The sequence below is a fragment of the Delphinus delphis genome, chromosome 12 (assembly GCF_949987515.2).
Source record: "Delphinus delphis chromosome 12, mDelDel1.2, whole genome shotgun sequence".
NCBI classification, from domain to species: Eukaryota; Metazoa; Chordata; class Mammalia; order Artiodactyla; family Delphinidae; genus Delphinus; species Delphinus delphis.
Window position 1 is genome coordinate 89,049,230 of NC_082694.2, and position 26,984 is coordinate 89,076,213.

The 26,984-nt window shown below is 54.3% G+C and overlaps 1 protein-coding gene across 1 annotated transcript in view; it reads right to left on the reverse strand.

The window, feature by feature from the left end:
• TPO (thyroid peroxidase) overlaps positions 1-26,984 on the reverse strand; it is a 38,288-nt gene that overhangs the window by 4,253 nt on the left and 7,051 nt on the right. Inside the window, exons 3-13 of the mRNA XM_060027645.1 lie at positions 22,499-22,583; positions 18,869-19,038; positions 16,286-16,418; positions 12,423-12,552; positions 10,719-10,925; positions 9,109-9,624; positions 4,999-5,251; positions 4,288-4,458; positions 2,778-3,015; positions 2,055-2,263; positions 1,298-1,468 (exon numbers count right to left, since the gene is read on the reverse strand). Coding sequence (XP_059883628.1) covers positions 1,298-1,468; positions 2,055-2,263; positions 2,778-3,015; positions 4,288-4,458; positions 4,999-5,251; positions 9,109-9,624; positions 10,719-10,925; positions 12,423-12,552; positions 16,286-16,418; positions 18,869-19,038; positions 22,499-22,583 — 2,283 coding nt within the window. The remainder of the gene's footprint in view (positions 1-1,297; positions 1,469-2,054; positions 2,264-2,777; positions 3,016-4,287; positions 4,459-4,998; positions 5,252-9,108; positions 9,625-10,718; positions 10,926-12,422; positions 12,553-16,285; positions 16,419-18,868; positions 19,039-22,498; positions 22,584-26,984) is intronic.

Consider the following 26,984-nt stretch of genomic DNA (forward strand, 5'->3'; position numbering starts at 1 on the left):
TCGGCTGCAGCACATGTCCTCCTGGTGCAGACCTGGGTGCGTGAAGGCTGCCCTACAGTCTAACCAGGGCTCTCGGCCCAGCGTGCTGGTTTTGGCCGTAGATTCCCTCAAACCCTCACTTTCCCGATGAGCTCCCTGTGCCATCCGCCCTCCTCCAAGTGGTGGCCTGGACGTCGCCCTGGAGCCCCTCCTTCTTTGCCTCCTTGTCCTTCCCCCTCACCTGGAGGGAGCGGCCGGGACCTTCCTGAACCTGGTGCCCCGGGCTGAGTCCTGAGGGTCCTGGGGCTCCGCCTCTCCTGGGCTTTTCCTGTACTCTTCCGAGTCTAGAGGCGGGTGTGGCCTCTGTAACTTTCCAGGACCCGTTTTGGAGTCCCCAGAATTGAAGTGAAAACTTTGTTACTGTGGTGAAACATACACAACATGAAATGTACCATCTTAATTATTTGTCAGTGTGCCTTTTGGTCACATTAAGTACGATCACCATGTGGTCGTCAGCTATGACCGCCCTCCATCTCTGGAATTGTTTCATCTTCCCAAATCGAAACTGTAGAACTGAACAAGTTGGGCCTTGTTTTCATTTCTTGTAAACCAGCCCGATTCTTGCATGAGTCCGTCTCCTGCTCCTCTAGGGTCTTCCTCGTGCAGCTTAGAGGGAAACGTGAGGGAGCTTCTCCCAGGGGACGAGGGAGGCTTCCTGCTTCTGCTTGCCTGGTCCCGGTTCCGGGTCCTCCCAGGTGTAGGCAGACTGGGGCCCAGAGCAGGGAGGAGGGTGAGGTCTCCCTGGAAACGGGCCACCACAGGTGGGGGGCCTGCTCTACTGACGCCTCCTGTGGAAACACTCGTGTTTCATTGGAGCACTGGCTCTGTGAGCCCCTTCCTACAGGCCTCCCTGAAGCTCTAGCCTCTTCCTCCCCCCGTCCTTCCCGGGTCACCCCGCGGGCGTGTCGTGAGGCAACCGTCTGGGTGCTTCATTTTCTAGAAAGACATCGACTTAGGAACATGGGCCACATGGAGGGGATAATTTATCTCCACGCAGAGAGTCCCTGGAAGATGATTATACTTGGAGACACCTTTGGTTGAATGACATTTATGTATGTTTTCATTTGGGGTTTCCTTCCAGTTTTTCTTTAAATTGAAGGAGAGTTGCTATACGGTATTACATAAGTTACAGGTGTGCAGTATAGTGATTCACAATTTTTAAGGTTATTTATTTTTCAAGGACATTTATTCTTAACTTGTATTTGAAAAATGCAGACTCCAGGGTCAAGTCGCGAAAAGACACCTGCTAACGACTGACCTTTACAGACCGGGGGCCGGGAATCCCATCCTCGGCGGGTGCAGGCGACTTCCTCCGGCCCGTGGAGCTGGAATCCATGGCGACAGGAAAACACCAGCACACGCCTTCCGGACTCCTCACACAGCAGGAAGTCCCCGTCCTCCACTTTGTCCGGGAAGCCACAGGCATCCTCTGGGCCAGGTTGACAGGTACATACAGTCAGTGCCGGACCCCTTTCTTCGCCCTCCTCTGGGGCTGCATCCCCCGATTGGCCTCCCAAGGGGCTCACGGCAGCAATCTCCTTCCCTCCAGTGGGACACAGCACGGGCCCCTCTCAGCACTGACCCCCTGCGGCAAAGTCACGCCTCTAACCCTTCCCCATGTTTCAGCCGTGACCAGGCTTCCCCACCCACCACGACGAGACCGCTTTAATTGAGGGCGGCCACGGTCCTCGCTGCACAAGGCAGGCTGGATCTCAGCCCCTCTCCTCTTCTGACCCCAGGGGAGCTCACCGTCGGCCGACCCTCCCGAGGCTGGGACCCGAGACACAGTTGCTCTGCTGGCAGGTGCAGGCCAGTGTGGTCCCCAGGAGGGGCCGAGGGGGGCTTCGCCTCAGACCTGCGCCTTCCCCGCCGAGGAGGTCGCGCCTGGGACCCAGCAGGACGGGAGGCTCTTTCCTCCCCCCGAGGGGATTTGAAGCCGCTTCTCTCAGAAGCTGTGACCCCCGGGAGACCCTGTCCTTGACCCTGTAGGAGAGACACTCCCGGTTCGCGGCTACCTGGAGGCGGGGCCTCCCTCCACGCGCCCAGGTTCATCCCCGGGATGCTGTCGCACGACTCGAACTCCTGGGGCCACGTCCCGACCCGGAAGGCATCGCGTGGCACGTGGGAGAGGCCGGTGTTGTCGCAGATGACGCGGGACAGAGAGTGCCGGCCCAGCTCCTGCCTCTGGGCTTCCGTGAACACCGCCTGATTCTCCCACCAGAACCTCCAGGAGGACAGACGTGAGGACACGTGAGAGCCCAGTCCCTGCCACGCCGACCACTCCTGCCCACCCTCTGTGCCCACGCCATGCGGCACCGGAGGCCGGGCGCGGCCAGGGAAGGAGAGCGGCCCGGATGGCGCCGGGAGGACCGTTCTTTCCATTTCGGGACCCAGTTAACCCGCTCGGCCGCACTGATTTTCCCTGGGTGCAGAGCTGCCTCTACGACAAGAGTGACGAGGACAGAGCCCAGCCTTCAGGAGGGCTCTGCGCCTGCCCTGCAGGACGTGCCCTGAGGCCCCCTCCCCGCAGGCTCTCCTCTGGCCCCATCGCCAGGGGAATTCAGCTTCTGGGAAACTGTCTCACTGTCCTCCCAAGAGGCTGCATCGCTGGCAAAGCCCACAGCTGCTGACCCAAAGGCCACAGCGCGCTCCTCTCACCACATAAAGCCCCGCTTCCGGCGCGGGAACGCCGTCGGCACCGAACAGCCCCTGCGTCCCCGCCTATCCCGGGCACCTACCGGTCCCCGTCCCTCAGGTTCCTCATTTGCTTTCCGATGATGCAGGCAAACAGCGGGCCGGTCCGCGCCCCGGGGAGGACTCTCTCGGCTAAGCCCCCGAGCCACACGTCCACGTTAGCCGGGTGCCCGTACAGGTCCAGGATCTTGTCGGCCACGCTCCCGTGGCTGGTGGCGGCTCTCAGGTCGGCCCGGGTCTCCAGCCTGGACAAGCCGCAGAATTCCCGCCACTCATTGTAACCTGTGCGGGGAGAAGGCCGAGGCCGCCCTACTCGGGATCCGGACGTTCCCCACCCGCCCCGCCAGCTGTGGGCCATCGACACCTGGGGCTCTGGCCACAGGGTCCCTGCCTCAAATCCACCTTGCCGCCCCACGGCCTGCAGACCTCCCTGTCGGAATATTCCAGCACGGGCAGCAGGGCCTTGTGGAGAGTTTGCTCACAAACCAGCCAGGCAGCATGCGTGGGGACCAGGCTGAACCCTGCACACCCGAGTGGGCCACACTGTTACCCACTTCTCGTCTCTGCTGAGCGGTGAGGCCAGCGCTCACCTGCCGCATCCACGTTCCCACGGGAGCGGCCGGAGCACAGGCGCCAGCACCCCTCCTTCCACACAGGCACACACACGCACAGCCACACACACGCACAGCCACACACTCGCACACACACAGGCACACAGACACACACACGCACAGACACAGGCACACACACGCACAGACACAGGCACACACACGCACAGCCACACACACACACAGACACAGGCACACAGACACATACATGCACAGCCACACACACACACAGACACACAAACATGCAGATGCACAGACATACAGACGCACACACAGACACACAGACATACAGACATACAGACACGCACACACAGACATAGACACACGCGCACACACACACACACACACACACACACACAGGCAGAGCCACGGAAAGGACCACGTCTGTGTGACTCTGGGCTGCAGCTCCCTCCTGGTCTCTGGCTTGTTGGACCGCTGGTCCCCCATCCTCTCCCTCCGCGTCCCACTGCTCTCGGGGCCCGCCTCCTCCAGACCTCCAACCCTCCTCATGGCGCGTGAACCCTCGCCTTACACGCCATCTGGGTCTGACCAGAAGCTCGCCAAGGCTCCCCGTCATTTCCTCTCTGGTTATGTGCTCTGCCGCCCGCGGCCCTTTTGGCAAGACTGGGTCTCGTTTTATGCCCGGGGCCTCAGACACAGCAGACCCCCGACGGAAGTGCCGCATGAACGCATGGACACAAGGAAACACATTGTGCCCGGGCCAGCTCCCCGCAGGGCGCTGAGGCAGCGGGACACAGAAATCTGGGGGTGGGGGCTTGCGCTCTGACTAAACAGAACTAGAGGAGAGGATCCCTTATTTCCAGTTAGAATGCGAGGGTACAGAGGCTTTCAAAGCCGTTTCTCAGACGTTGGCAGTAGGTCCGAGATACATTAGAACAGCAGCTCATCCGGCAGCTCCCGCAGGAAAGGAACCGGGAGGGCCCACCTGGCAGGCCGTGGTCCCGGCCCCTCTGAAGGTTGATGGATGCCAGGTCCAGGGTCCCCGAGTCCGACAGCACAAAGAGCCTCTCTGTCAGCTCCTCGTTCATCAGCTGGTCTTGCACCTGTAGCTTGGCTGGTGTCGCCAGCAGGCCCCTCATGATGGGGTCCACACCACCTGGAAACAGCACAGAGGAGGGATGCACTTTCTCAGGTGAGCCTCGGGGAAACAGAACAGATCGTAAACTATGCTGGTTCTGAACAAAAGCCTCCCATTATCTCAGGAATTCACCTCCAGGGCTTCCCAAGTTTCCTGGGCCCTTAGGGTGCTGCCTCGTGGTGGATTCGCCCCGTCAGAGCCCCAACGGGCCAGACCGTGACGTGTGTCTGAAGGAAACCAGGATGGAGCCTCAGGGGCGGAGGTTTTGTGCTTGTTTTTCAGCAGCAGAAACGTCACAGTTGAAGGAGGTGTTTGCTGGGTCTAAAGCCTAGACCAGTGAACAAGCCCCAGCCTGGCTGAGGGAGCCCGGGGCCGTCCCTGGGAGTTCTGGAGACTCAGAAACCCCAGGGAAAGCGTCTGATGAACAGGATCACTTTTCAAACCTCTGTGGATGCATTTATATTCTCCATGCCCGCTGCTGACCCGAGCACCTCCGGCCAGCGGGCAGGTGACCGCACACCTGGCTCCCCCTCCCAAGCGTGGCCCAGGGATGCGCACCTTCCTCAAGGAGCCGCCAGGGCCGGAAGAAGGCATCCCGCAGCGGCAGGAGCCCCAGGCGCTCCTGGAAGCGGGCGTCCAGCCGCCGCACCAGCGGGTGCACTGTGGCGTGTCCAAAGCGGAAGGCGGCCGTGGAGAACACGTTGGACACCGTAGGGTCCACGGCGGGGTCGTATCCCCTGTAGGGGCCCACGTGCTGCCCGAAGGCCTCGGGGCCCAGGATTTTGGGGACGTAATCCCGCAGGGTGATGATCTGTGGAGAAAGGAGAGTGGGTGGGAGCCGGGGCAGTGGAGCCCCTGGCTGGATGCGGGCTCACAGTCAGAGCGATGCCGGGTTGGGGGGCTTCTTCCCGCACAGGCCTGGGGGCCGTTGCATCTCCAGAGCTGTCACTGGGGGTCTTGTCACCTGGGGGCACAGGGAAGCAGGGGAGCAGGTACAGGAACACCCCCTATTCCAAAGAAAGTCCTGAGCTCTCAGCTTCTACGGGGTTGTACAGGGAACGTCAGATGTCCCCAGACACCCTCCAGACCAGGCCAGGCCACGGAAAGTGAGGGGGACCCTCAGTGCGTGAAGACGAACCAAGGAGGCTGCTGCCCCCCTGCACTCTTCCAGAAACATGACAAGGTTTCTGTCCAGCAATCAGCCCCCTTCACTCCCACTTCACCCACGAGCCCCCCGTTAACACCAGGACCTAAAGCAAAACTCAGAAATCTAGTCCCTTCGCTGGGTCTGGGCATCAGAGGCTGAAGATTTGGACCAAGGTGAGTTGCAACCCCATATCCCCCCCTTCTCAGCTACGTGACTCTGGGAGGCTGACCTCTCTGAACCTGTTTCCTCTGCTGGAAAAACCTCTTCCTTTGAGTTTTTGTGAGAATAAACAATACACATGGGTTTATATGGGTTAGACACATGGTATTATCTATAGACATTCTATAGAGCACATGGATATATTAGATACTGCATGGCTTTACACGCAGCAGACATATGGTATCATATAGAGACAGTATACGGAGAAGATGCATATATAGTGTATAGTGTATACATCCATGCACGGATAACCACCTGTCCCCAGGTTTAAAGGACATGATACACAACCTAAAGCTCATATACGGTCGGAATGGCTTCCACGAATTAAAATGTAAGCAGGGGCTGACATCCCTGTGGTATTCCTTTTTTCCCTTCTGAATTGTCTGGTATTTAAGAGAATATTTGGGCCCATAAGCCACATCTAAATGAGGAATATAAACCAGTAGGAAAGATTCTGTCCTAGAGGGAAAGGTCTTACATTTCAGCTTATAAGTGTAGGAAGGGAACGTGTACCATTCTCAGAAACAACATGAAGGTGACAACAGAGCATCTGCGCCCTTGTGGGCCATCCCTTCCAAACGACGGAGTGTGTCTTCTAAGTGCACAAGCCGGTACTTCCCAGGCCAGCGGAGGCCGCGGCCTCCAGGTGAAGGGCCCACGGAGCCCCTCGCACCGCTGCGTGCCGTCCCCGCCGAGACCCGGGCTGACTGGAGCGGGGGCCTGGCACGTGCCCGACTGGCATTCGGGCAGAGTTAGGACGTGATCACACAGAAGCCGCCACCACCTCAGATGCTGCAGCTTTTCCCACCACCGGTCGGGGCTGCAGCCGTGCCTTCTCCCCACCCCGCGAGGGGACACGGCAGCGACTTCCACTCCCACCAGCGCTCGGCTCTGATCCCTTCTGCCCCCAGAAGATGGGAGATCCTCTCTCTTCTCCGCCAGGGAGGCGAGACAGCTTCACGCTCAAGTGGAAACTGTTTAGTGGTGGCCCCTCCCCCGCTCCCTAACTCAGGCTCCACTTGTGATCCCGGAGGACGCAGAGCCTGCTGTCACAGGCTGGCAAGGCTCCCCTCACCCCCAAAGCAGCTGCTTCAGAGAGCGGAGGGCGCCCTGCAGTCCACCCCACACATCGTCCCTGCTCGACCTTGGAGCACAGCCCCCATCACCAGTCTCTCGCCATCTGATCTGAAATGTAACTGGAGGCGATTTTGCCAAAAAGCCTGGATCTCTCCCCAGGGTGAGGGCTGCAGCACTGCTTCCCTCTGATCGGCAGGGCTCTAACCCTCCTTTGGAATTGCCAGGACGATGCTGAAACCCTCGTGGCGGTTCCTCACCCGCCGCGTGCGCTGGGACAGTCACGGTCCAGCGAAGCACTCCTCCCTGCCCCTCCCTGCAGCTTCTCAGGGCCGCGGCCGCACTTATTATCTCACTATTTGAGAAGCACAGGAGCCCCATGACGCTATTTCCAGGCCAGCAGGGGTTCTCAGAATTCTCGAATGCAAGCACCTCTAACGTACGAGTCTAGGGCCGCGTGCACCCAGATAACCACCCCGCCTTCCCTGCTGCAGGGGCACACAGTGGTCATGGAGCCTTTTCTCCGGGAGGGTCCACGTGGATCTGAGATCCAGCCACTCAGCCCAGGCCCCGGCGCCGACTGAGCTCTTGTGCGTTTAAAGAAAGTTAAAGGGACATCCCGGCTCTCGGGGAGACAGCAGGGCAGGACTCCCGGGATTGTCCCTGGGACCTGGTCTTCGCTCCTGAATTCACATTGTGAAGCACCTCTTAGAGCCAGGCTGGGTCCAGGTGCCCGGAAGCCATTAAACAATAGGGAATCTCTGTCTCCCTGGAGCTTACATTCGGGGGAGCGGCACAGAGGGAACCAAAACAAAGCATAGGTGGGTGGTGACGGCAAGCCGGAAAGAGGCATGGTCCCGGGACTTATTTCACCAGTGAGCCTGCTGAGGGGGAAGGATGGCTCGGAAGTGGGGACATCATCCTAACGCTTCCTGACTGGCCAGCCCGCTCTGTTCAAGGGGGCCCGGTGAGGGCTGACGGATGAGGTCCTTGACTGTTACTGAAAACCATCGCAAGACTCCTGGCCACGCTGCACTCAAACCCCCCTTCACAGATCCCTGTGCCTTTCTTTCCTTCTTTATTTATCAATCCTGTGTGTTCACATCTGTCAGCTGGTTTACACTGAGCTGCAGTGTTCATCCGGGCAGCAGGCAGACTGTGTGTCAGATGCCCGGTTTATAGTCTACCCGTCTACGCACCACGCCGTGCAAACACGCGTGCACAGACACACACACACACACACACTCCACAAGCCCACTCGTCCAGGGCCGGGGCTCACCCAAAGCACCCTGGTATTAAAACACTGACGTCCTTCCTCGGCGGAGGAATCACAAGCCCCGACTGCTGCCCAGCTTCTCCTGGACCACGTCCGAGTCCCCTAACCCACCAACATCTATGGGGGGGCGCCGGGCACAGCAGGGCTCTGTAGCCTCTGCTCTAACTCCTGGGTGTCTGGGCCACAGTGGACCAAAGGTAGGCAAGGGACAGGCAGTGCCTGGGGATGGCCCATCCCATCATGTGGTCCCTGTGAGAACTTGGACAAGACCCAACTTCCTCCTTTGTAAAACAGGACTTACAGGGTCACTGAGGGGATACAGGGATGCACTCAAGGGCCTGCTGTAGCGCCCAGATCAGAGACACATGACTAGCAACCACTGGTTTAAAACAAGGCACTCCACCTTCATAACAGCCCTGTGAGACCAGCGGACTTAGTAAGGTTATTTGATGGACGTAAGGAATTTTTCCAACTTCACTCCATTATAATTGGCCAACTTGATATTCCACCCAGTATCCTCTGAGTCAAGATGAAAAATATCATAATAAATCCTTACTTTAACGTGCTAATTTGCAGATCTCATACAGATTGTGTTTCTTTTCATTCTCTCCAAAATACCAAAATCACTGGTGGACACCCATCTGAAAGGGTCGCCATGAGGACTACATGAGTTAGAACCCTCAGAGCGCTTAGAACGGTCTGGATATCCGGGGAAGGCCGGAGGAGCCCTGCCTGTTACTACTGCGGTCAGCCTCCTGGTGGGATAATCGCCGCCAGCCCCTGAGCAGACGAGCAGCTCCCACGGGACCGCCAGGGACCCAGGGCTTCAGACGGGAGCAAGGTTAATCTCGACGCAGGGCGTCCACCCACAAGGCTCTGAGCGCCCAGGCGGGGGGCCCACCAGACCGCCGCACCCACCCTCGCGGGGCGCCCGTGAGGCCCCTGCACGCACCTGGTGCAGGGCGCCCACCACCTTGCGCGCCTCCTGGTAGGCGGTGTCCGCGCTCCAGTGCGCATTGAGGGCCTTGAGCGCGGCGGCCAGGCGGTTGTGCTCGCGCAGCCACAGCGTGTGCAGGGCCGCCAGGGCGGGGACCTCGCTGGCGCGGCCGTCCCCGGCCAGGAAGCAGGGCGCGCGGGCCCCGGGGGCGCCGGGCCGGGACGCGCAGGCCGGGGGCGCGGGCGGCGGCGCGAAGGGCAGGAAGGCGCGGCCGGCGTCCCGGTAGCGCGCGTTGACGAGCAGCAGCCCCTCGGCGCTGGTCCAGTTCCGCAGCCGCTGCTCGGAGGCCGGGGAGCTGCCGTACACGGTGGACGCGTCCAGGAACGAGGTCAGCCCGTTCATCTGCTGGCGCGGGTTCGCCCAGGACACGTTGCCGAAGAAGGCGCCTTGGGTCCCGGAGCCGCAGGTGGGTGACGAGCGGTAAAAGGGCAGACAGGTGGCGCCCGCGGCCGGCGAGGCGTTGGCCTGGAGCTGCGGGAAGGGCACGGCGGGTCAGCTGGGGTCCTGGGCCCCCTCCTCAGAGACGCTAGGCGCCCCGGGCCGCCCACCTCCCTCCAGCGCCCCAGGGGTCCCGTCCGCTCTTCCGCGGGCAGCCCTTCTCCTCCCGGGGTCTGGGCGATTAGACTGGTCGGAATTGCCTTTGCTCTGACTCATGCGGCCGTGTGGTGGCGCCCACTTCCCCCGGCCCCCCAGGTCTTCCTTTTGGTGTGTTCTGCCTCGCCTGGGGCCACCTCTGCGGACGCCAGGGGTACCCCGCCTGCTGGCTCTCCTTGGCCCACCAGGAAGCCCCTCCTCCGTCCTGTCCGGCCTTCCTAGCTCAGGGCGCCACATGCGGAATCCTGGCTGCTCGGCCAAGGTTTCTGGAACAAACGTGAGTGAAGACCCCAGCCCCAAGCAGTCTCTGCTCCTAGGTGGAAAATGCCCCTTGCCAGCCTCGGAGATATTTTCTTAGGAGAAGTAATTAAAAACTCTGCCTGTATGTCTCTTACGTTGCAGGTCGGAGGGAAAACCAGAGCAATATTAACAGACAACAGTTCTGCAAAATCTCTGTCGGAAGTTCACGGCGTCTGCTCTGAATCTAGCGGTTGTATCCCCAGTGGCTTGTCTGTTAGGCACGCGCATGCGGCCGAGATTCAGGTCAGAGCGCGTTCTCTGCTTCGCTGTTTGCGGCAGCGGAACAGCAGCAAAACTGGAGGCGACTCCAGTGCTCATCAGTAAGGAAATCGGGTTAAACAGGTCAAAATGCAAACGCGGTGGGATAGGGAGGGTCATGAAACCCAGCCTCTGTCCTTTTAATGAGACAGAGAGGAGTGTAAGAACTATTGCCAGGTGACCCATACCAGGTTCAGGACGTGTGCACAGTAGGACACAAAAACTGTAAGGTGTAAGCACACACACACGTAATCTTATACACATATATGTGCAGACAACGTCTGGCAGGAAACACAGGAAACTCATAATGGCTGTTGCCCCCTGGGGACAGGACCGGAAGTGACTTGTGTCTGAGTTCTGAAGACAGCACCTCTTAGTTTCATAGTAAAAATGAGGAAGTTTAAAACTTCTACCTGTATGGGGAAACACGGGCTTCGGTTCTCACAGGTCTGCTGGCAGTCGGCCCCGCCCCCGAAGGCAGCGTGGCTGGCGCTCTGTGGCGTGAAGGCCAGGTCGTGGTCAGTGTACTGGCCCCACGCCATCAGCAGGTCAGAGTACTGGGCGTCCTCCGTCACAGCCTCGTTGGAAACGTGGATGACCTGCCTGCTCACCTCCCGGACCTGGGCGGACAGACCAGCTGTCACGTGTGGGAGGCCGTCCTGCGGGGCGGGGGGAAGCAGACCCCTGGGGTGCGGTTAGCCCGGGGGCTCAGGGCTCCGCGCTCATTCACAGGACACTGGCGCTCCTGGGGCAGGCTGGGGTCCCTGGGGGCCCCCTGGCTCTCCTCCCCGATGTGCACGGGTGGTGATTTAGGGCCGAGTCGTAGTTTCCTCACTTGTAAATAAACATAAAAATGCTGACCTCTGGGGACTGTCGTGGGGGTTACACTGAGTCATCTAGCGATTAGTGCCATTTAATGCTGGGCCTAGAGGGGCAGAGCCCTGAGCCCGAGGCTTGTTCGCAGGCCTTGAGGCCCGGTGGCCTTTGCCTGGCCTGAGTCAGAGTTGTTTGGGATCGGTGACTTTCTCCTTTCCACTTTTTTGTTTCTGAACCAGGACGTCTACAGCTCAGCTGTTATCCCGTGCCCGTCCCACCATTGCATTTTGGGGGCAGGCTTGCTTTCTGGTTTCATAGGCCCCAAAAGAGGGGAGTTTTGCCCCCGGAGGGGTCACATCCAGAGCTTCCCCATCCCCGATTCAGATTATTCAAAGGATGAGATTTGGGGGTCTGAAAATGGTGAGATTTAGATCAGGTTTGGGATTTTGAGTTGATGCTGTGGCGGGCTGAGACTTTGGGGGGCCTTGGGATGGGGGTACATGCAGTTTGCGTGTGGAATGCAGTTGACTTCTGGGGTCAGAGGGGGACTGGTAGGCAGGGTAATGGCCCCTGCAGCTGTCCATTCCCCCATCCCTGGAGCCTGTGAATACATCACATGGCAAAGGGGACTTGGCAGACATGGTCACTTTAAAGACCTCGAGATGGGGGTGAGCCTGGATTCCCAGGGGGTCAGATCTAACCACATGGGTCCTTAGACTCTGAGACCTTCCTTGACTCAGGAGAGATGTAACTTCAGAGAAGAGGCGCAGAGAGACGCAGCCTTGCTGGCTCCGGGAGGGGGGATAAGCTGAGGAATGTGGGTGGCTGACCCCCGGTTTATTCACTGAAGCAAGCAGTCGAATTGGGGACAAATGATGCATTTTTGGACCCGAGTGCTCAGTAGATCAGGTATGAGTTTGTTTGGCAAAGGATTTGCCTCTGGGAGTAGGTAGCAGTTATCATCTTTGCCACTTAAATGAGTGAATTAACCAATTATAAGTGTCTCTGAACGTGTCTAGTCTTGTACCTATTTGTAAAGAGTCCAAAGCTGGATGAAGGTTGACTCTGTGTTGCTCCACTCGCTGGCTGAGTGGCTCTCATCTGTCAGAGCCAAGTGTCCGAGCCGTAAGGGGAGGAGCCCTTCTCCACCCCACAGGGGCAGGGAGGCCCATCGTATAAGCGCCCGCCCAGGGGCCGGCCCGACTGAGCGAGGTCTCATCAAAGCCTGGCTCCCTCCAAGGTGAGGGGAGGTTCGCTCCGTTCTGGGAAACCAGTTCCAGCCCGGTTTCAGCGGCACTCACCGGGGGCAGGGGGAACCCGTTGTACAGGAAGTGTGGGTTCCAGCCTCTGGGTTCGCTGATGCCGTCTTCGTAGGCGGGGGGCAGCCATCTGGCCAGGGCTGTGTTGGCGGCTCCCCACCTAGGGTGGTCTCTGTGGAGACAGCGGGGCTCCGTGTTTGAGTCGAGGAGGGACGAAGCAGCAGGGCCGATGCAGTGAACTGTCCCCAGGGACACAGTGGAGCCGGCGCCCTGGGGTGATTGCAGAGGGTGAAGCCTTCTGTCCAGTGGGGACCACACGCCCCCGTGGTGCTGAGATGCTCCCCGGGCTGTAAGGGCGCAGGTGGTCTCGAGGGAGCTGACTCCCAAAGCCCGCATGCACGTGCCCTCCCTCCTCAGCACCTGAACCTGGGGCGTCCTGCCCGTCCGTGTGTCTCCCACCTTCGCTGCCCAGTTTCCCTGCTTTTCCTCTGAAGGCTGCATCTCACTCGGGAGCTCACCATGGGCACCTCCCTGGGGCTCCAGACAGAGTCACACCTGAAACCCTGCCGTGCTGAACATGCTCCCGTCAAAACTCCTACAACCACCTGGGCAGGATGCCCTTTCCTGTCACCTGTATTTACCTTTAGGACAAAGATTGTGCTAGAAAGTGGAATCTTTGGAACTTGCTGAAATGTCCTAAATTCAGAAGTGAGATGGTTGTATTAATACATTTGTTTGAATCAAAAATAAGTCAAGCTTTTTCTGAGAGAAAGTATCAACAAGTCTCACTTGGTTCAGGGATTTGACAGTGAGCATGGACTCGGCCAATTAAGGTAAATGGGAATGTTTTCCATAAACAGACTGATCTGCAGTTTCATTCTATTGGTCAAAATATATTTTGACGCAAATATAAAGTGCATCTGATGAGGCGAAGTTGTGTCTAACGACATTCTGATTTTACAGCCTACTTACAGTGGCCTCTCCCACTGCGGAGCACAGGCTCCGGACGCGCAGGCTCAGCGGCCATGGCTCACGGTCCCAGCCGCTCTGCGGCATGTGGGATCCTCCCGGACCGGGGCACGAACCCGTGTCCCCTGCATCGGCAGGCGGACTCCCAACCACTGCGCCATCAGGGAAGCCCTTCAGACTACTTTTGAGCATGACTTTTGAGTCACGCAGGTGCCTCTAAGTCAAAGGGACCAGTATCAATAGGAACCAGTGTGTCCCAGAAATGTTTCCAGCAATGGGGAAATGAGAGACAAATGATTGGTAACTAGTCCTTGTGAAAATCACATATGAGTAGTAAATATATACATATGTGATCACGTATGTAAATGTATAAAATAAGTACGTGACTAGGTAACATTTAGAAAATACAAGAATAAAAAGCCTAGAGAGAATACGTAAAAGTAAAGGACTATGTAAAAGGAGAAAATAAAATACTTTAATCGTAAAGTATCCTACATTTAGAAGAAAACCATCAGACAAATTAGAATGGAAATGTTAGTTCAAAGACAAAAGAAAAAAAGGGGAATTTTGTGTTAGATAAAAATGTGTTCTGTTTTTAAAAAATGGATTATTTGGGTACAAAATTGTTGTGGTGTCCAAGGCCCCTCGGCCTTTATCAACACATCCCTATAGCAATAATAGCCATGGGGGTGTTTGTCTGGTGGTTGCAGAATCTTCCAGAAAGAAAGGAGTGAGGCTGGAGTTTGCAGGTGGACAGGAGACAACTTTGCTGGGTTCTTTGAGGTCACGTAGCAAAAGCATTTGAATTGGAAAAGGTTGGGATCTAGGCTTTCTAATATTCTTTCCCGCATCTGATGTGTAGACACAACATTTAGGGAGTGAAGTCTACAAGAATCATGGCAAGCTAAAGGATGTTTAAAACTTTTAAAGTATTTGTAAATGTAAATATTGAAGAATTAGTTGCTTTGTTTTGACACTAAATTATTTTGTACCATTGGAGACACAACGTCCGCCCACCATTCTTGTATAAATGGGGCTGGTTTGGATGCTCTGTCCAGAAGCAAAGGAACCACGGGCTGCCGAGAACCGTCTAAGCTCTTGTTTGAGGCGAGAGACCACAGTTCAGGCAGGGACACCCCGGGGTCCCTGACGCTGGAGAAAAGGGACTCTGTGGCTCACTCCCAGCCCTGCCGCTGTGTCCAGGGGCCACTCAGGAATGATGAGTAGCAGTAGGTGGTGATGGTTACTTTTGCACATCTGAAGGGACGTAAGTGGGGATCATTCTAGTTTTAATACTCCGTTGGTCTCCAGCACTACCAAAGGGGCTTAATTTGCAAAACCATATGGGACAGTAATGCATTTAATCAGCTGCAGTAAGTCAGCTTTAATACGGAGTTCTGATCTGTTTCAGTTGGCCTGTCTTTATTGAAGTTCCATAAAGTGAAGCTCTTTCACTCAATTGAGAATAACGAGAATGCTGATTTAACTGCTCAGGGGACTGGGTTGGTTTGTTTGTTTGTTTGTTTGTGGTTTTTTCTGATTGACGGTCATGTTTCAGCAGCTCCCGGGACATCACATGGTTTCTGTGACCGTCTCACCCTCTGGTCGGGTCAGAGCGCAGCCTGCTCGGCAGGACCCAGGGGCACCATGTGGGGACCTCGCAGCCACCAGGCGGGGCCCCCTCCAGGCTTCCGGCATCGCTCTCCGATGCTGCTAGGCCGGAGCAGAATAACCGCGGCGGCCCCAGAGGTCAGCTTTCACCAGCACGTGCTTCCTTTAGTAGATCTGGATTGACGACCACATTGGAAATGGTCGCAAGGCTGACGACAAGCAGGGGACACGTCTCTGGAGGGGAGTTTCACGAGGGGGACAGGTGTCTGCTCCCCCCGCGGCTCCACGTCACTGGGATTTGTTTGAAACACCAGCTGCTGTCTCTCAGACACCAGGCAGCTGAAAATCTGCTCTGGGGGCTATTTTTATAACAAGTGGATGTGTGAACATTTGAGGTTGGTGTGGGCAGGTTTTGAACTATCAAGTCTGAGCCTGCAGAGAGAATTGGCCACCTTGGGGCCGATACTCAGCGGCCCTTGTGCCTCATTTATAAAACAGTTAGCGAGGCTTCAGGGTGGTATCACTTGAGTTTTCTGAGCAGGTATGCTATGTTTGGGGCAGAAAAAAAGTATGAAGTCCCTGCTGGTCCTTTGGATCTAGTTGCTGTAAATACTGTGACACAAGATTCAGTCGTCATCACGGAAGGAAAGAAAGGGACTCGGCCTCCACCCACAGTTCCCTGGAAGGTGCGTCCCCCAGAGCCCGTCAGCAGGGGGCGTTGGCTGCCCCCTCCTCAGCGGGCGGTGGGGTGACAGCAGAGAGCGGAGCCGGGAGGGGCGCCGTGGGCAGAGGAGACCCCTGACCCTGGTCCTGCCGTCCATGACCCCACATCCACCTGCAAGTACAGTTTCCCCAGAACACGGCACATGGGGCCCTGGGGACGCCGGGGGCCCAGAGGTGGTTGGGGTCACCTGGAATGTTTGGGGGTTGCCAGAACGGACTGACCTTCTGGAAAGAGCGATCAGAGTATGAGACGGCCTGAGTCCGTGGCTGAGAGTGGGCAGCAAATACACAGAAAAAGAAATGGAAGAAAGTTGGGATGACCTCAGGGACACCTGAAGTTTATGATTACCATCGCTGGTAAAAGTGGTACCTGGTTGCCAGGGAGCTGAAGACTTTAAAATCTGTGTCTTATTAAAGATACACACAGAAGTATTGGAAACATGGGCGTAAGGAAGAGGCTTGACCACTTCTTAATATAATGGAGTCAATATTGTCCACTTTCTTCAATGAAACCTCAAACAATCTATGGGGACTCTGCCCTGATGACGCCTGTCATGTTCCAATACAACTTACAGGTGAGACCGAGGGCACTGAGGAATTACCTGTTGTTGCAGGCGCCCGTGATGAGCCTGTACTTGTTTGCCAGGCAGGTGTTTGGACATCTGGGGGGAAGCATGTAGGGCTGGCATCCGGACAGGTTTGCAATCGTTTTCAGTAGATCTTCTGATAAAACATCTAAGGAACAAACACCAAAGCTTCAGCCCTCGATTGTGATAACAAACCTACCTGACGGGGTAAACGTTCTAATGTGATCGGGATTCCCACAGAAACCTCCTCATTCTCTGCAGGAAGCCCTTCCTTCTCCTTGAAATCAATCCTCTCTCATTTAACCCCCTTGAGTGTCCTCGTTGCTAGGAATGTGGGGTTTAAAATTTATTTTTGCTTTGCGATCTTTCAGAAAAGCAGTTCTGAGAGCCGTGACTCCAGAGGTCAGCACTTCTCGGAGGCGTCCGCGGCCTCGCTCGCGGAATCTCCAGCGTCTGCCGTGCTGCTCGGCCGAGGCTGGGGGCCCACGCCCTGACCTCAGAAGACGGCGAATCCTGGCCTTTATCCTCCCCGCAAACCCTACCTCAGTCAAGTTTCCTAACAGTATCCACGTGTCCATCTACAAAACCCTTCTTTTCTCCTTCATGTTGATGTTTGGTTCCTTCTCATAAATCTTTCTAGGTTAGGGCCCCAGGAAACAGTCTCTTATTTTTTGCCATTTTTGTTGCTGTTTATTTGACAAATCAAAGCAAGGACCACTTTCTTGTCTGTTGGTAGAGGGAATCACTGGTTACTCTCCAAGATGGTTTGTATAAATCTTCAAAGATAATGCCATAAAACTGGCCAGATCCCGATGAAATCAAGATAGAAAAACACTGGAAGACACGCATCACGTTTTCAAATTAGAGAGAAACAAAACTAGCTTAATTAATGTTCACTGAACAACCTCTATGGAATGACTGTACGTGGACAGTTAAATGAAGCTTAGACTACAATTTTTATTTAGTCGATAGAGAAATACACATTCCTTAACAAGGTGAAGCTTTGTATCAGGAAACGCTCAAGCACATGCGAGAGTCTAACAGACAAAGTCCATGAAAAGAACCACAATGGGACTTCCCTGGTGGCGCAGTGGTTAAGAATTTACTTGCCAATGCAGGGGACATGGGTTTGAGGCCTGGTCCGGGAAGATCCCACATGCCACGGAGCAACTGAGCCCATTTGCCACAACTACTGAGCCCGTGCGCCACAACTACTGAGCCCGTGTGCCACAACTACTGAGCCCGTGTGCCACAACTACTGAGCCCTTGTGCCTAAAGCCCGTGCTCTGCAACAAGAGAAGCCACCACAATGAGAAGCCCGCGCACCACACCAAAGAGTAGTCCCCGCTCGCCGCAACTAGAGAAAGCCTGTGCCCAGCAACGAAGACCCAATGCAGCCATAAATAAATAAATAAATTTATTTAAAAAAAATGAACCACGATCATAGCTATGTTAATACAAAACCAATGTTAGGAAACATCCCTAGGGGAGGGGTGCCAACATTTGATTGTAGATACTGTTTGGTGATGAACTGATGGGGAAACATTTGGATCCTTTCACTTTTACTAATTCTGAAATTTCTAGATTGGCTATGCTGATAGTGGAAATAATAGAAAACATCCTAGACTATGGGGTTCTTCAGTTCTGCACCACAGCCTGGCCCAAACCCATCAGTCAGATACACCCGCAGACCTGGGCAATGGCCTTGCGACTGTACACCGTGAACCCGAGGCCGGCGGGACCTCTGACTGCAGTCGCTGCTCCCGGAGTCCCAGCTGCACCGAGACAGGACCGCGGACCAACAGTCCTTAGAGACAGTTTTCAACTGCTTCAATAAAAACATTTCAAATGGATCTTTGGTTGCTATAAAGTTGATGAAACTTAACTTCTAAGTTTAGTATCTGAGAATTCAGGTTAATCCCGATTTAGCTGAGTCTGTCTCATTCTAAAAGCTAAGTAAATCAGCATTAAACTAATCTACAGCTAATTGGGAGGAAAAACTCAGACCAAGTAGTTCATGGTACCACACTGAAAAAAGTCTCCATAAGTTCATTAAAAATAATCTTGTTTTTTAATTCCTCATCACTGGACTTAGAAATATGCCTATGATCGAAATCACTTTCACTCAGTATCTTAACATCAACAGAGCCTTTGATGGGATGCAGCTCGCCCCTCGTGTCTGCTGGTTTGCCTGTGGCCAGCCGAGTGGACGGCCAGTGCTCCCAGAGGCCTGAGCAGGACCCTGAGGCAGTTTTCTCAGGAGAAGCGGGGCTGCTGTCCCCGTCTCCCTGGAACACACTGCGTCCCACAGAAGTGAGTTTCCCCCAGGTTTTAACCAGGTCGGTCGGGGCCTTGAAAGTATCCCTCGATCATTTCTTACCACAGAGCGGGACACTTAGGTTATCGAGCTGCTTCTCCAAACCCCATCTGAACAGCAGAGAAGCAGTGATTTCCCAGACTAACAAAACCAAGCTACTGAGCCTCTTAAAAACCGCTCATTTGTCCTGTGAACGAGTGGGCATCGCGCCCTGCGGGGACTCCCCCGGCCCCTGCGCAGCCCTGCCCGGCCCTGAGCTGCCCCCTCCCCCGGGTGCTCACCTGTGGGCGGCCCAGACGGTGCAGACCCGAGGTGAGCCCTCCTCATTGCCTCCTGCACCGACACCTCCATGATGTCCGCCGCCCGGGACGCCGCGCGGCTGGTGGGCTCAGGGAGTTTGGAAAAAGACAGAAGCTGTGACGGAGAAATGATTTCTCTTTTGTGGAGGTTTCTGGGCACAAAGAGGAGATGTAAAGTCAATTATTCTTTTATGGTGTTTGGTAATTACTTACTAATCAATCACATGCACCTTTACTTAGTACCTGCCCGGCGACAGGCAGGTGGGGATTCAAGGACCCCGTCCACAAGGACCGTGGGATTTGGTGAAGGGTTGGGACCCAAGTGTAGACGATCTTCCAGTGTTGATAGGTGAGGAGAATGACCGATGTTTGTCTTTTACAAACATGCGTAGCCAACTCATTTGATCCTCATAACAGCTGTGTGAGACCAACCTTCTCATCAAAGTCCAGTTAGTGAGTGGGTTTGCTAATGTTGCCTATGCCTGTACCATACATTGCCATGAAAACTAAGTTAAGTTGGTTTCGAACCCTTTTGACAATGGCTCATCTGTGTGTGTGCCGCTGATTCATTCTTGGTCACTTTGTAATATAGTTTAAATTTTTGTTGAGATAAGGTCGTCTCACTTTTTATGTTGATAGTTTTTCTAGCTTATTGTGCAATACTGATTTTTAGTGTTATTTAAGGGTATTTTAAGTGCTAATTAATGTTTCACTGAGAGTATTACTGTGGATAAATAAATTGATTTTGTAACTTGAGAAAACAACCCAGTTAGACATGAGGGATCCAGCTGATGGATGGGGCTCGGAGAGCCAGCAGCCTGTCCTGGTCCCAGGTCAGATGTGCTGAGGCTGCGACCCTGCTGTGTCCGTGTCAGTCACGCATCTCACGGCACAGCTGAGCAGGTGACGGAGCTGCTGGCGGCGAGAACTGCAAGTCCTGCCGTGGGCGCCCCTCACCCTCCCATCCCTCTGTCCTCTCACGAGGGTCCCCGGCCTTCGGGATTGCAGCATCTCCCACCACAGGGGACCCACCTGCCCACCAGCATTTCAGGGCCCGGGGACCCCTGGAGGGGCAGGACCCAGGTGGCCTGTGCAGGAAGCTGCCGTCACCTGGTGGCCCCTGCAGGGTTGCACCACTGAGGCCCCAGGAGCCCGTGTGAGAACCAGCTCTAAGCCTAACCTGAGAGCCGTGGGGGCAGAGCTCGGGGGCAGGACACCCCCTACCACTGCTGCTTGGGTTTCTGGTTCACAGCCCTGAGGTCTTGGGGAAATGGCCCAGCTGTGCTTCAGTTGTTCTGCCAGCTCTGAGCACGTGGATCCTTCACACGTTTCCCTTGTTACTAACAGCCTGGGATGTGCGGCGCCCCCTGGGCGGAGGTGGCGAGCAGGTGCCGGCTGAGCACTGACCCACATTGCCCCACGTCTGCAGTTACTGCTCACCAAAGCGCAGGAGACCAGTGCTGGCGGGCCCATTTTACAGATGAGGAAGGCGGTGCACCAGGATGACAGCCCGTGACTGACAGAGACGGCGTTGAGAACCGAAGATCCTACATGCACGGCACGCTAGACACCAGCCAGGGCGCGTATAGATGTACACGATAGAGAACTTAACGTGGGAGCGGGCTGGGCTTGCCAGCGTGTTTTCCAAAGGTACTGTGAGGCCGTGAACTTTGAGAGGCAGAGCTTTTCCTTACAAGCTCCCACGGGAACCAGGTTCAGAGACCCCGGGCTCCAGGCTCAGAGACGAATGAGGCCATTGCTCAGGGCTGCCCACCCATGCTGGCGTGTGTTTCCACACCCTGGACGCCGCGGGAGATGTGACATTGGCCCCCAAAGACATCCAAGTTCTGACCCTCAGGCCTGTGAACATGTTCGCTTCTACAGCAAAGGGAGTTAAGTTGCAGGTGGAATCAGGTTGCTACTCAGTTGATCATAAAAGCGGATCTCATCCTGGATGACCCAGGTGGGCCCAGGGTAGCCGCAGGGGAAGGTGACAGTGGAGGGAGCTCGGGAGATGGATGTGACAGCTCCAAGACAGAGGAAGGGGCCAGTAGCCAAGGGATGTAGGTGGCCTCGGGGACGTGGAAGAGGCAGGAAACACATTTGTTCCTGAAGTTCCAGGAAGAACATGGTTCTGCTGACACTGTGGTTTTGGGCCCGTGAGGTACGTGTTGGACTTCAACCCGCAGGACGGTAAGGTAATAAATTACGTTGTTGTAGCCACCGAGTTTGTGGTGATCTGTTACGGTGGCAGCGCCCGCGGGCTCTGGTCCTGCAGAGGAAGCCGGGTCTTTCTGGGAGGACAGGAAGCCTGGCCTTTACTGGAAGGAGTCCTTAACCGCACGTCGGACAGTGAACAAAACTGTCTTCCAAGGCTGTTGGCTGTGTAGACACCCTTGGAGAGCCGTCTGGAGGGAGGCAGTCAGGGCCCCTTCTCAGGAGAGCTGGTGTATAAGAAAACAGACAGGATCTTCCTGGGCCACCGCACACCAGACCCCGGGCCCTTCCCCAGGCTGCGGCCGGCCGGAGCCCCAGGGCAGCAGGCGGGCCTGTGCGGGCCTGGAACTCACCTCCCTGTTTGCTCAGGTCTCAGTGGGCACAGCCTCATTCCCAGGTTTCTACTGTTTTTCTTCTGCTGTTACTAAAATCCACTGTGCAGCGCAGTCAGCGAGTAGCCTTTGTTTCAACATTTACATATGAAACGAAGCCCCCAGGCCACAGGCTTTGCAAAAAGGTCAGTTCCCCCTCGGGAGAAAGCAGGTCACCTCAGGAAAGGACGGTGCAGCCTTCGCTGCAGGGGGTCCAAGGAGGCTCAGCGCCTTCTCTCCATAGGGGTTGTCAGTAGCTCTTCCCCCTATAGTTGACATCATAGTCGTGGACACACTAACAGAGCCAGACTTCAAGAGATTTCTTCTTTCTTTCCCCTTTGGTTGAAGTTTTTATAAAATAAGCAAAACTTAATTGCAGCCAATATGGAAAATAGGGCCTTTTTCTGGTGGAATAATAGAAATTTGAAGTAAACCGACCTCTGCCTTGTGATATTTTGTATCTTGAGACCTTAAATAATTATTAGTCAGATTCCAGTAAATTAACACACTTGTGAAGATAAAACCTGCTTTTTAAGTTCTTGTGTGTTTGTCGTGTTTGCTTTACGAACATCTAATGTGAGACTATAATATTCTTAATATTGATGTCACTTTTATATTTAACATGAAGGTGTTTCTTAATGATTTAAAAGGAATGCGGGGCAGATTTAATTCCTAGGTAAGGTTACAGCTGTGTCGCAGAGCCCGGACGCTGGGGCCGTGTGTCTGGACCCCTCCTGCCCCCGGGGTCTGAGGCCAGTTCTGCAGGAGCCAGGCTCCCTCATCCGTCTTTTGAACCAGGCTATATTGACCCCTGGCTGCATCACTGCCCTTTGCTCTGTTTTGCTAGAGAGAGAATTTGAATACGGTTCCTCTCGCTTGTTTGCATGTGACCCCAGAAACGAGAATAAGCTCACGTGAGTCTCAGCCCCTAATTTGTAAGGTGGAGGACACTGTGAAGAAGACAATGGGCAAATCGCTACGCCCCAGGAGCCGGCGCACCTCCTTCCCACTCCCGGGACGGTACCTTCTCATCGTGGAGTAGACGGCCTCGTCCACCAGCAGCTTGCTCGCCTCCACGATGCCCCTGACTCGACACTCCTCCGTCTCTCCTACGAACGAAGCATCCCACCGTCAAACGCAAAGTTCACAAACTCCCCGCCACGCGCAGCCGGATGCAGTGACAACCACGCGGCGTCTGGGCCCCTCCTCCGTGGGGTCCTGGGTCCATTTCCCCATCTTACGTGAGTATTGGTTCCTCGCTGGCGGAGACCCTGGGGATGGGGTGGGGAGGGACGCAGCACCATCTTACGCGGGCAGCCCGGCCATTTCTACTTCTCACCTGCCCTGGCCACCTCCAGGGATTCTGAATAACTTCTTTCGTGAGAGTTTTGGTTACCTAAACCAGTGGTATAGAACGTTCATAATAATAGTTGCCTATTTTAACTTGTGCGTTTAAGAGAAGATAAACTACTCCAGTTTGATAAACCACAGCAGTTTGCAGTGAAAAGACCCTTATTTTTTATCTTAGTTTTCAGTGCACGGCATGTTTAACACGTCCTGTGGTGCGAATGCTCGCGTCTCCCCAGAATTTGTATGTTGACATCCCAGCACTCAATGGAACAGCGTCCGGAGGAGGGGCTCTGGGAGGTGATGAGGTCGTGAGGATGGAGTCCCCATGATGGGGTACCTGCCCTCGTATAAGGAACCCATGAGCTCCCGCCCCTTCCTCCAGGCGAGGACACAGTGAGAAGAGCCCGTCTGTGAACCAGGAGGAGCGTCCTCACCAGAATCTGAAGGTGCTGGAGCCTTGATCTGGGACTTCCGGCCTCCAGACTGAGAGAAGCAGAGGCCTATTGTGTATAAGTCCCCCAGTCCATGGTTCTGTGATCGCAGCCCAAACAGACTAAGAAAATAATTTAAGATTCCGTCTTGGGGTTAAAACGTGAGGTTCCAAATGAATATCATGAAGTAGGCAACTCCTTCCAGTAATGCACACAGGTAACTTCTGTTACTAAATTACCTTTTGCGTAATCAATACTTCATCAAAGGAAATGCATCCATTTCTAAGAATAAATAGAATATCAGAATATTCTTGAACGTTACACATCTAAGTAGAAAGAAAGCTATTTTCAAAATGGCAGATTTCCATATCTTTAGAATTCCATAGGCATAGCGTATTCCAGAAAATACATTAAATTCCTGAGCAAATTTAGGAGGATTAAGTTACCAGATAGCTCTTGTCCTAAAATTTAACGGAAGATTTTGTTGCAAGAAGAAGTAAAGGGACTCGAAACTGTAAGAAAAGTTTGGGGGATTCAGACGGCAGGTTCCTGGGAGGCGGAGACCTTGTCAGAGTCCATCCTGCATCCAGGAGCCCAGCGTGGGGTCTCGCCCCCGGTGGACCCACAAAGGCACCTTGAAGGACGTCGGGTTTCGCCTGCAGCCCCTCAGTGTCCTTCCCCAGCCATCAGCGCACATTCCACAGCGTGACTCCCTCTGGCCCTTCCTCTGTGCCCCCTGCGCTCCTCCAACCCCGGGCTGGTGGAGGGCACACGGGGCGGAAGCGGCCTCAGCTCGGCCGGGTCCAGGCCACCACGGCCATGGGTTCCTGCCATGGGGTCTGAAGCACATGGTGGGCGTGCGGCACAGGAAGCGGGCAGAGCGGGGGAGTCAGGGGGACCCCAGAGGGGCCACCAGCCTGGGGCTGCAGAACCCGCAGGAGAGGCCTTTTCAGGGACCCCTGCCCTGGGCTGGGGGGGATTTCACTCAGCTCTCAGGACTGGGAGCCCCACGAAAGCTCGGGGTTTAAGGCCCTGTGACCTTCATGTACTTCCTTTCGTTTCCGTCCAAACCCTCCGTCCACATTTTCGTTCCTGAGGTCAGCCTGGCCCTGCGTTGGCCGAATGCACTGACCCCCCTGCCTCTTAGGTCTCCTGCAATGAGATCCACTACTGGCTCTTCGCAGGCACTTGGCAGTATTTGAGAACGGATTCAGTAAAAAGAAAACTGTTTGTCTGTCACCACTGTCTTTGGAATTAACAGTTGCTAGAGAGATCCTTCCTTTTCTTGGCGATATTCACATTGTCGTTTAAGCGTAATCGATTGTATCTGACTTATTCTCCAGTATCTTTCCTTCCTATGAAGTAGTTTACCGAGGTCCTAAAGATAGTGTTACAGGCTTGCAGAGTATTATCTCTTCAGGTATTGCATAAGAAATATAGTTTTGTGCTGAAAATTCCCCATAAAAGTGTAGTTCTCGTCTTGAATTGCCTCCAGTCTCTGCCATCTGCCAGTAGCGGGTGGATGTGACCCGTATCGTCTCCTCCTCACCGTGTGGGGTGTCAGGCTCATCTCCCTTCCTGGCTCTTCAATCACCTCCTTCAGCTGCTGCTGAGCAGCTACCGGGGCACGGGGTGGCGTCCAGAGACGCAGCATCCGACCGTAGGACCACAGACTGGGAGACCTGGAACCTAACCTCTTCTGTTCAGGTCTGAAAACTAAATCTGAGGGAGTTTCCTGATTGTCTGATCTGGAGACATCAGCCTTCTGAAGACGGGTACCACCCGAGGGGGTGCGCTACCCCTAGAAGGTCCCCTCCGTACATGGGCATCTCATATGGAAAGAGCTGGAATTCAGGAAGCCGTTATGCAAGAAAACATTACAGGCCAGAAAGAAGGAAGTCACTTATTTCCAAAGAGTGACTACTAAAAAAACAAGGCAAGAGTGCTGGACTCTTCCTCTCTGAGCTGTACTCTCGACTAACTCCGAGGACGTGGTTTTGCTCTGAGCTCTGTGTTTAGTCCTGACTTTAATGATACCTGTTTGCTGAAACCCAATGAACTGGAGTAAGTCTGCCAACTTCCCTTGTGAAACAGATTCACTCATCAGGCTGGCTTCCCAAATCCCCCATCTGCAGCAACGCCTCTGCTGCCTCTTGTTCATTTGCATCTGATTCTCTTGTAACAGCTATGATGTTTGGAACACACAGATGATTGCACTTAAATCTTGACTTTGCACAAACACAAGAAACGAACCCCAGTCCGTGAGGTGATGAACTCACGTGCTTTCCATGATAAACGCGCTATTGCGAGAGGACTTGAACTCCTGCTGTGCAAACCTGCCTACGGTTCACAAACTGATGTGACACCTAAGGACAGCTGTTCCTGAGTGTTTATCAACCAGGCTCAAACGTGTGTGTTGTTTCCACGTGCAGACCTGGGAGGTGAGGGTGAGCATGGCCACAGCTCTGCCGTCTCTGAGACCCTCGGGACCTCTGCTTTCTAAGCTGTGAACGGGTGACTGGACCCCACTGGCAGGTGGAGATGGACGTCTGTGGTCCAGCCCGGACCTGGTCCTCATGCCTGGGGCCCCCAGCCGGTTCTGAACAAGTGACAGGGAGCAATCCAGCAGCTCGTGTCACAAAGTCTGTGAACACAAGTGATATAAACCCAAACGCAGACAAAAAGTCTGGTGGGACCGTCATTGAAATTTTGGCTACAGAGAAATGTGACTGATAAAAGTTATGTTTCAAAGAAAGTTCAACACTTCTATATATAAAATAGATAACCAGCAAAGACCTACTGTATATAACACAGGGAACTATACTCAGTATTTTGTGATAAACTGTAAGGAAAGAACCTGAAACAGTGTATGTGTGTGACTAAATCACTTTGCTGTACCTGAAGCTAACACGATATTGTAAATCAGCTCTTCTTCAATTATAAATGAATAAATAACTAAATAAAAAAGGAAGTTAGCCAGTGCGCAATGATTTTGTTTAAAATGACCATTGGCTTGTCAACTGGGAAAAAAAATCATTGTATTAAAGGCTGTAAAAGTGAAACACTGTAATGCAAACACTGTAATTATTTTCTAAATAATTAATTTACAAAGCAAACAAGTAATTAGCCAGCTTCAAAATAGGCTCCAAATTGCAGCATTTTTATCAGATGCTATACTGTGCATTAGTTATATATATACTGAAAGTCTGAGGAAAAAAATAACCTCTTAGAGATGGGGAAACAGTAAAAACTTGCTCTAGCAAAGCTGTAGACACAACTTTCCCAATTTTTAAAAAATATATGATTTCTAAAACCAAAAAGTCTAGTGAGCAGATAGATTTGTATTCTGTTGAATGGCTTTTACTCACGACACCTCTGTCACTACGGTTCTGTAGAACTAGGACTGTGGTAAATATCAGATGCAGTGACCCGTTCGCAAAGCGTTTGCTGCACCCCTTTGCTGCGGTGGGTTTGCTGGGCTGGGAGGAGGGGGACCACATGGCTGGAGGGGATTTAAATGGAATGGTTTCTGTTTTCTCTAGTTCGTATTGTCCAGGCACGAGGCACTCAGTACTTCACTGACACTCGCAAATGGAGCTGTGGTGGAGAATCTTCCGGTTTTCTCCATTTTACAGACAGGAGAGTGGCCCAGTCAGTAGTGGGTGGGGACAGAGCCTGACCCCGGCCTCCTCATGGCCTTGGTGCCCAGGCCATTTCCTTAAGGAGCAT